The 10588-nt window shown below is 42.9% G+C and overlaps 1 protein-coding gene across 1 annotated transcript in view; it reads right to left on the bottom strand.

The window, feature by feature from the left end:
- LOC306937946 (glutamate receptor ionotropic, kainate 5-like) overlaps positions 1 to 10588 on the bottom strand; it is a gene marked incomplete at its 3' end in the record, with an annotated part of 108160 nt that overhangs the window by 34733 nt on the left and 62839 nt on the right. Inside the window, exons 12-14 of the mRNA XM_079521970.1 lie at positions 5769 to 5882; positions 2423 to 2532; positions 1032 to 1205 (exon numbers count right to left, since the gene is read on the bottom strand). Of these exons, the coding sequence (XP_079378096.1) occupies positions 1032 to 1205; positions 2423 to 2532; positions 5769 to 5882 (398 nt within the window). The remainder of the gene's footprint in view (positions 1 to 1031; positions 1206 to 2422; positions 2533 to 5768; positions 5883 to 10588) is intronic.

Genomic DNA, 10588 nt, shown 5'->3' with positions numbered 1-10588 from the left:
TCCAACTACACCGTACCCTCTATAGGCCCAGGGTATCCAACTACACCGTACCCTCTATAGGCCCAGGGTATCCAACTACACCGTACATACCCTCTATAGGCCCAGGGTATCCAACTACACCGTACATACCCTCTATAGGCCCAGGGTATCCAACTACACCGTACAACGTTACCCTCTATAGGCCCAGGGTATCCAACTACACCGTACATACCCTCTATAGGCCCAGGGTATCCAACTACACCGTACATACCCTCTATAGGCCCAGGGTATCCAACTACACCGTACAACGTTACCCTCTATAGGCCCAGGGTATCCAACTACACCGTACATACCCTCTATAGGCCCAGGGTATCCAACTACACCGTACATACCCTCTATAGGCCCAGGGTATCCAACTACACCGTACAACGTTACCCTCTATAGGCCCAGGGTATCCAACTACACCGTACATACCCTCTATAGGCCCAGGGTATCCAACTACACCGTACATACCCTCTATAGGCCCAGGGTATCCAACTACACCGTACAACGTTACCATTCAGTAAAGAATCTTTGGGAGCATCAATTGGTGTGCAGATTTTTTCTCCTTTTATCCAACTACACCTTCCAATAGCTGACCGAGTAACGGAAGCCGTCTCTGCAGACTCTTCTCCCTTCTGTCTCCAAAACTATGGAATGAACTTCCCATTGCAATCAGAACTGCAGGCTCACTCCCAATCTTCCGCCATTGTCTGAAAACCCACCTCTTAGCCACCCTCCCTAGCACTTGCCGTAACACTTGCCCTAGCCTCGACAACCTCACAGGCACATGCAAAGGCTAAACTTATGTATCTTAGATTAGCATTTTATGTAGACATAGCACTCACTCATAATATTGTTTTAGTGTACAGATATCCTGTTAGACGGATGTTAGGGACTTAGCTTACTTATGATCTTTGACGACTATTTCTACCATGTGATGTTCTTGCTTACTGTAAGTCTCTCTGGATTAAGGGTGTCTGCTAAATGCCTAAATTGTAATTGAAACTCACCAGACTCCACTGACACATCTGGTTGACAGGGCGCGGGGCATGATCTCGGAGCCCTGCTGCATGAAGCCTCCCACGGGGAACCACAGGCTGTTCCCCAGCGTGTACTGGTTCTCCAGCATGTCCCTGCGCTCCCGCAGACACGGGTGAGGGTTGTACCACTCGTACGGACTCAACCTGGGGGGGGGGGGGGGGAGAGAGAGAGGTGGAGATGGAGACAGAGAAAGCGTTTATTACCCTGCCGAGAAATCCTCAGTGTTCATTTAACTCAAATCGTTGCTGCATGCCTTGTATGTCCAAAACCGTTCCTTTTTCATTATTATAAAAATACAAACATTTTAAAGTAGTGAAAGTAGCCAATCCACAAGCTCACAACACTTATGCGCACGTAATGCTGTGTAGAGATCTGGAGTTCTAAATGTGTAGGATACTAGACAGACAGACAGACAGACAGACAGACAGACAGACAGACAGACAGACAGACAGACAGACAGACAGACAGACAGACAGACAGGCAGACAGGCAGACAGACAGACAGACAGACAGACAGACAGACAGACAGACAGATAAAACAATAGCAGGGAAAAACCAGACAAGAAAGGGACAGATGTAATTTCGTCAGCGTGTGCTGTGGCAGTGTACACATCGTCGTGCTGTGCACTCTCTGCCAGCAAACAGCCCTTGAATTTAAATTGGAAATGTGGCGAGAGAGGAGACATACGCATGCTGCAGCAGCACCGGCAGGCAGCTAACACTTTATATAGACTGTATGATTGCTTTATTGTTTGTTTGTTGCTAAAGATTTCTCCCCTGTGCTCTTGTTTGTTTCCCTGGCACTGTCAGACACTCAACCTGCCAATAAAGAGCACTGATTCAACAGAATAACAATCAGACAGAGCATGGGCGCGAGGGCAATAGAGCACGTGTGTGTGTGTGTGTGTGTGTGTGTGTGTGTGTGTGTGTGTGTGTGTGTGTGTGTGTGTGTGTGTGTGTGTGTGTGTGTGTGTGTGTGTGTTTTTGTGTGCGTTTGTGTGTGTGCGTGCGTGTGCGCGTGCGTGCGTGCATGCGTGCATGCGTGCTTGCGTGTGTGTGCGTGTGTGTGTGCGTGTGCATGTGTGTGTGTGAGAGAGAGAGTAATGTTAACCCTGAAAGTCATGAAGGTGTTCTCCCTCTGTTTTAATCAGCAATATATGGGACAACAGGACTAAGAATATATTAGTAGATTGTACAGGTGTTTGTCCCATATCAAATGTGTGTGTGTGTGTGTGTGTGTGTGTGTGTGTGTGTGTGTGTGTGTGTGTGTGTGTGTGTGTGTGTGTGTGTGTGTGTGTGTGTGTGTGGGTGGGTGCGTGTGCGACTGAGCGTGGCTGTGCTTGCGTGTGTACATGCATTACCTGGCGGCTAAGAACAACACACAGCTGACAGCCAGGTAGGCCAACAGCATGAAGAGCCACACAGCTGGAGAGAACGGGTCCAAAAAGGAGAAGTATCCTGGCTTCCGACCCTGAGACACACACACACACACACACACACACACACACATGCACGCACACATGTCAGTGCATTCTGAGACAGCAACTTTTCAGTTTTCATCGCTCACGTTGACAAGCATACATGAACCAGCCAACAAACAAACAAACAACAGAAGGCTCCGTATATATGATCCACAGAGTTAAGAGTTAGACACAACAACATTTCCACTCTCACGAGCGATATGAACGAGCAAATATGCGATTCTCAAGTGAACTGTGATTAATGATGATCAGAACAATGTTCCCAGGGAGCTACAGCTCCCTGTCGTTACGTTTAATTATTGCTCTGTGTGGAGGTTTACAACGCCTGACTGACTGACAACGCCTGACAGACTGACTGGTCTGCTGGAGCACAGCCCAAATTACAACCAATAAAAAGGCAAAAGGAAGGACTTGGTTCCCTTTTTCCTCCCTTTTTGTGTGAATCTTAATTAATCAGTACATTTCACAGCGTCGTCCACATTTCACCCTCATGTCCGTATAGCCATTACAACAGTGCCCAATGAAGTCCTTTGTGTTCATTTTATTTAAATGTTTTAATGTTGATACTGTAGATTATATACTACACAGGTCTCCAGAGAGTACTGAGTACTGTGGAACTATTGGTGCATTATCTTATATGTTCCCAACTGAACATGGTGGATGTCTTTTTATTGTATTGTATTTTTATTATATTGTGTTTTTATTGTGATATGGTTCTCCCTTGGGTCTGAAATAAAGATTGAATTGAAATTTAATTGAATTGAACACTATCTGAGTGGCTCTCACAGGCTGGTCTGCCCCTGGGGGCAGGCTACAGCTCGGAGCTGGTGGATCCCGCTCACTCCATGCAGGGAAAGACCAATGCTGGACTCGGAAAGAAAGAAAGGAAATGGGGTGTCCACACCCCAGCGAAAAGGATGTATGAATCCGAACCATGAAGTTATGGCACACTCCAAAGGCTGTGAATGTGTTGATTCTTGCCCTCTGGCTTGACCATCTGTGTTGTTTTCCGCTTTTCCTCCGCCAGAATTGTGTTAGTTTATGCAGTATCATGTTCTGTTCTGTTCATTTCGTTCCCCACACGATATCCTAAAGTTAACGTATGACGAACATTTAAGCCTCGTCCAGTGCACTAAAACCATTTTATTTTATTTGTTTCAAAGTCTTATGTTTCAAACTTAATCCAGACTCAAAAGAGGATTTCAATGAGATCATGCAGAGATGTAACCATGTCTACAATTTATTATAAAACCTACATTCAGCCCTATTTCTATAGGCTATTTTCAAACATGTTTGAAAGTACTTTTACTTTTGGTTTGATGCTTATCTGCTTAATGTTATGCTTATATGAACTTTTACTTTTATATGAACGTCATATAAAAGCGTATGCGGACATCTCTGACGTTTATAACAAACCAAACCGTTAAAAAACAAATTGAGCAAGTTATGGTTATTTACAAGGTACATGGCCCATAGACACAATGTTATGCTGCACCACAGCAAGATGGCCGCCACGTAACGACGTCCCTCTCCATTGGCCAGCAGTGCGGGTGAGTCATCTAGCCTTTGTTATATACAGTATATCTATGGTGGAAAGTAACAAAGTACATTTAATTAAGTAGTGTATACAATTTTGAGGTATTTGTACTTTACTTGAGTATTTCCAATTTCCAAAACTTATCAATATATATAAACAATATCCAATACTTTTACTTCTACTCCACTAAATCTCAGAGGGAAATATTGTAGCCTACCTTTACTCTACTACATTTATTTGAACACTTTAGTTACTAGTTACTTATTATTACAAAACATAATATTAAAAACTTCAGCCCTATGTAGATTTTGGCCATTTGAAATTAGCCGATCTACAAGCTCACAATGCGTCGCAATGTGAGCTTGTAGATCTGCTATTTTCAAACGAAAACTCGAAATTGGACATTGTGCATAATGGATTATGCATAATGAGTTACTTTTGGTGCTTTAAGTACATTTTGATGCCAATACTTTTGTACTTTTGTACAAATAAATGTAGAATTCCATACTTTTACTTGTAATGGAGTAGCCCATTTCTTTATTGCAGTATAGAGGGTATGCACATGCATAACGTGAATGGGAAATCGAGTGGCAAAGTGACTTGGCAAAGTGAGTTTAACGTCGTTTAACGTCGTTTAATGCAATCAGATAGGACTTTTCTGTTTGGATGTACAGTTGGGTGCCACCGATATTGTCCCTTATCATTTGACCCATTTAGGCCTGACCTCAACATTTTAAAAAATCCTTCTAAATCCTCCAGTTTTCTGAAATAAATATTTTCACGATTTTTCAAAAATAGCAGACCTACAAGCTCGTAGCGCGCCACTCGGTGGCGCGCTATGAGCTTGTAGATCTGCTATTTTTCAATAGCTAAATTATAACAATGTTTAAAACACCAAAAGGGGTTCCCGCCCAAAATGGGTTAACTGTCCTTTTGCGCAGATCACGCAAACCTCAGCAAAAAGAAAAGGACAATATCGATGGCCTCCAACTGTACTGTATGGGCTATCAAGGCCAGAAAAGTAGTTTTTGCCACTCAGTACCCTCTATAGATACTTTAAGTAACAAAATTGAGTCCTTTTTTTGCACCACCGAGGGATACAGTCAGATATTGGTTAAGTAGGCCTATTAATGAAGTGAGAGCAGTGTGCCAGACATAAATTCACACTGTTTAACACCAGGGAGCAGCACGCCGATAAACATCGTGGCAGCCTCCCTAATGTGCGTACATAAGTCAACAGCTTAAACAATTACATAGATTACCATCATTAAATATGTCCTACGATGTGCACTCGATCGTGTGTGTATGTGTGTGTGTGTGTGTGTGTGTGTGTGTGTGTGTGTGTTTGTGTCACAAATATATCATCGCTGATTCGCTGTTGGGAAGAAGCCTTGTATCTCCAATTTTCAACTTTTAACTGCATGTTGTTTTGTTTTGACGCGTTGTAAGCTTGTAGATCTGCTACTTTCAGCATGCAACCAAGTGTTAAATCAGCTATAATGATGACATCAAGGTCGGCCAAAATACATTTTAGTCTAAAATCTTATGACATTTACTCGACTAAAACTAGACTAACACTAAAGCGTTTCAGATTACTAAAATGTGACTAAAACTAATGTTATTCAAAAGACTATGACTAAACTAACATCAAAATTTGCTACCTGTCAAATTCAACACTGGCCTGCTTACCATATGGACCCGATAAAGGATGCTGATGCCCAGGGACATGAACGGTTTGGAGAAGTCTATGACCTTCTCTCGCTCTGAGGTTATGGTGAAACCAGCTACAGCCAGGTCTGCTTTCTGTAGAGGGACGAGAGAGAGAGGGAGAGAGAGAGAGAGAGAGAGAGAGAGAGAGAGAGAGAGAGAGAGAGAGAGAGAGAGAGAGAGAGAGGATTGCTCAGTCAAAGCAAAATGGTTTCATTTTCCAACGCATAGCCTACAGTATACTGACAAATATTATATGGACATCTATATTGTCAGAACATGCAACATCATCACCTTTCATTTGTCACGTCTGACAGTGTGTTTCTCATGCAAATGTAAAACGTTGATTAACATTAATCTTGAAGTCCGCTATAGGATATGTAACGCACACGACGTGAAATTGGCCTTTCAAAATGTGATAATAATCAATAACTGATCTTTTTGACCTTGTCCTTTGACAAGTGCGCCATCGTATGTCAGAGTATGATTTAGAGATGTAATTTTATATGACATTGCGTTGTTGGCCTTGTGTGGCGAATTGACGACGATACAGTTTATAGCACTGCAGGCAGCGAGTCGGGACCCATTTGTGGGTCTCGGACACACTTTTATGGGTCCCTTTATTATTATTAGTTTTGTTTCCAACATTGTTTTTAAATTATTATTATTTCAAAACATTTTCAATAACATCCCCCCAAAAAACTAAAAACACCATGATTTAAAAACAAAATTCAGTGATTCGTTTCAGTAATTTCATGAAGAAATCAAAGAAATTCCATAAATTAGAAAACAAATGTTTAAGAATAGTGAAAGTGGCCGATCAACTAGTAATCTACAAGCTCGCTTTGCGCCGCGTTGTGAGCTTCTAGAGCTGCTATTTTCACGGGCAAACGTCCGATCTCTCTTCTGGGTCACGGGCTAAAACGTTTGGGAAACACTGGTTTATAGCGTCGTCGCAGCAGGGAGGGTTTTAGACCAAGTCAAGGAGAGAACATGGATTAAAGCAAAATAAAATCTCACGACTGAAAATGTTTGCATGACCAAGTCTTAAATGTGTGATTTGTGAGACAGCATGAAAGGAGTCGCCCCACACACTAGAGCTGATTCATAAACAATCAACACAATAATGTAAAATGATGATGTTTTGGTAATATTGTCTCCTGGATGCTGTCACAGATTGAGGCTTTAACCTTTTCATATGAGATATCCGACCGAGACTATTACAGATTTTATGGAAGATGCTTCAGAACATAATTGCTAGTTTAACCACATCAAACGCTCTAAAAATAATAACTGAACATATAGACGATCTACAAGCTCTCAATGCGGGACGCATTGACAGCATGTTTTCACCGTGCAACATGGCTCCAAAGAAGACATGATGCTGACTTCTATGGAATCAAAAAGACTGAAATCAGTCGTGGCGACTGAGAACTTTAATCCATGAGAGAATGAACCAGAGAGAGTTCGAGAGAATGAACGAAGAGGTATTTGAGAGAATGTCAAGCAGATTGGTGTTGAAACAACAATCGACGGGGAAATCTTTAAACAGGAGCACAACATCAAAGAGGAGCGACGTGCGAGGGAAGGAGGGAGGGAGCAAGGGAGCAAGGGGAGGGAAGAAGTGCCACAGAGAGGTCACCGACGGAGAAGAAAGACAGCGGGTCAAACGGGGTCAGTGTGTCGCAAGACATGAAAGAGCAGCTGACACGTACTGTAGATAGTCGACCGCCACTGGGGAGAGAGAACGAGAAAGCGAGAGAGAGTGAAGATGCAGAGAGCTGCGAAATGTCAAAGTGATGTGTACGTGCGTGCGTGCATGTGTGTGTGTGTGTGTGTGCACGTGTGTGTGCATGTGTCTGTGCATGTGTGTACGTGCATGTGTGTGGTGCGTGCATGTGTGCGTGTGTGGTGCGTGCGTGCGTGCGTGCGTGCGTGCGTGCGTGCGTGCGTGCGTGTGTGCGTGCGTGCGTGCGTGCGTGCGTGTCAGAGAGAGACAGCTACCGAGAGATCCAGAACCCAAGAGAAAAATCTAAAGAACAAGCAAAGAATCAGAGGGAGCAAAAACAAAGAGAGTGAGAGAAAAAGAGACACAGAGAGAGAGAGAGATGAGCAGCAGAAAACTAAAATGTGTGACAGGCACATGTGAGAGGTCATGTATTCCCCTCATGCCTGTAGCTACCACGGAGGACACCAAGGTCATGTTCTCTCTATGTCTTCTGGGGGGTTTTAGCAACCTGAGGTGCAGTTCCACCTATTTTGTGACTACTCTTTCCACGACTCCCTGGCCGTGGCTTTGCACGGCGTTTCAGTGTTTTGGGAGAAGTGTACAAGTGAGAGACCTAAAGCTAAGTGCGCCTGGCTGGAGAGATAACAAAATACCACAGGATTAGCCTGTCTGCTGCAGATGTTTACAAACTAGGTAACCTTGCCTTTTTTAATGAGATGAAAAAAGACAAAACTTAAGTTAATTGCTTTTGAGACCAAGGAAGAACGATTAAAAGTCAGCACTCGGCTTCAATCGGTAATGTAAAAAAAAAGAAAAGAAAAACACAACCCAACCAGAAATCTCAGCCCTGAATTTCAGCAGCCGCCCACATTAAGACAATTACAAAGTCAGAAGACTTATGCCTCAGCTGGATTTGGAAAGGAAGAAAAATGTTTCTATTAATTTATCTACAGTAAATTCTTCTGTAATTCAATTCAATTTGTGTCAAGTGTCAAAGTTGTCTCAAGACACTTTACATGTAGAGCAAAGGACCGACAGAGATCCCACCCAGAGCAAGCAATTTTGCGACAGTGGTAACGAAAAACTCCCCCTTAGGAAGAAACGTCAAGCAGAACCCGACTCTAAGGTGGGCGGCCATCTGCCTCGAACCGTGTTGGGAGAGAGAAATAGAGAGAAGAATAGAGAGAGAAGGAGAGACAGAGAGGAACGGTGTCTCTCTAAATAAGTCTTTCCCCCACCACCACCACGCGGAGGTTGTGGTTTCCAATCTACCATGGTGATTGGTGAATCCACCATGGTGAATCCAGTGCGGAGGGTGATATTTGTCACTGCACGTATCCCTATACGGCCTGGGGCGGCACCTGTCAGCAGGGAATGTTTGGTGGGAGGAGTAGGACGAAGGCTCTACGACACGTCCTCCCGGTGCCTCCTCACTGGCAGGATATACAACAGCAGTGACAATACACTTAATGTGTGTGGGGAGGAACTAATTAGCACAAGGACTAAGGTTTTCAGGTTTTTACTTTAGGTTGTATTTATTCGCACATAAAAAAGGTTAAAAACAGGAAAAATAAATTCATAATGTTGGTGTCGTCAGCAAATAGAATTGAGAATAATCTAGGAGATATACCGAAGCAAAATCATTTATATATATAAAAAATAAAAGGGGGCCAAGTAAGACTAACTCGAGGAGAAAAGGAGAAAATCTATTCGACAGCCGCTGTCGGTTCAGAACTCTGAACGCTGCTCAAGTCTCCCAAGACCAGGAAGGTGGATCATATCACTCAAGTTCTCAGATCTTCCCACTGGCTTTCCTATCTGTCAAAGAGTTGATGTAAAAAATATTACTGCTGGTTTATAAAGCATTGGCTGGCTGAGGATCAACATTTCTGATCTTGGGTTATGTTATGATCCATAGCTCTCAGGTACAGGTCTGCTTTCTGACCCCAGAGTCAAAACTTACTGTAACACAGAGAAGCAGCTTTTAGTTTTTATGCTGCACTACATATCTGGAACGAAACTCCCAGAAAATTGCAGGTCTGCTAGAATCCTCAGTTCTTTTTAAATCAAAGCAGAAGACTTTTCAGGTTGCCAGTGCTGCCTTTTACAGAATCTCTTTGATTCATTTCTTGTACGGCACCGTGTATGTATTCTTGTATTTGATGTGTTATGGACTAGGACTCATGACGTCAGTATTTCAGGTTATGAGTATTTTGAAGCTGTGGCCCTCATTCCCATGCCCCTATCTGGTCATGGTCTTTGAACGTTGGTAAAAGAAGTACTTGATAAGACGGTTGCGTAGGAGTAGACAGCCAACGCACGAGAACACAAAACAAGATTCTCACAGACTGTCTTCAGTTACAGAAACAATTTGATGCAAAAAATATGTTTCAGTTGTGCACTCACCTTCATCAGTGTGCGACTTTCTGCATTAAATATCTTTAAGTGAAAACAGTGTGCGGGGTTCTTTTTTTTTGGTCAATTTCAAGTTCCAGACCTCTAAGGGTCCCATTTAGAACCCCCTCAAGGGCTCCACCTTTGAGAACCACTGCGTGTGTGAACTGTGAACATTAAGGAGACTGTGTAAATCTACAAAAATCACAAACATGCTGAGAATATGGACATGGTACACTGAGCTTACAGTACACCACCACCACCAGCAGCACAGCATCAAATCCTTCAGTAAATGAGATAAGGCCTATAAATTCCCCACCAAGGCAAACATTGGCCTTATATCTCACAGTAATCCCCTTTCTTACCAGAAGGATCACAGCTTATCAGTGTCATTGGAAATGGGAGGTGAGGTTTACATGAACCGATTTAATAAAGAGTTGATTTCATGGCATAATAGCAGGTTGTTAGGGTGCATGTAAAGATGCGTAGATACTAGATAGATAATGTATACTATAGTCTACACAGCATGCAGTAGGCTACATATTTTATAATACTGTAAATTATTTTATTATACTGTATGTTGAACCTATTCCACTTTGCATCTACATTTTAAGCTTCAGTACGTCAATAATTATAAACACTTCAACCAAGGTTCAAAGTCAACGCACCTGGTGCTCAG

This window comes from Electrona antarctica, assembly GCF_951216825.1.
Source record: "Electrona antarctica genome assembly, chromosome: 15".
NCBI classification, from domain to species: Eukaryota; Metazoa; Chordata; class Actinopteri; order Myctophiformes; family Myctophidae; genus Electrona; species Electrona antarctica.
The sequence above is the reverse complement of the archived record's forward strand: the minus strand, read 5'-3'. Positions and strand labels throughout refer to the sequence as shown.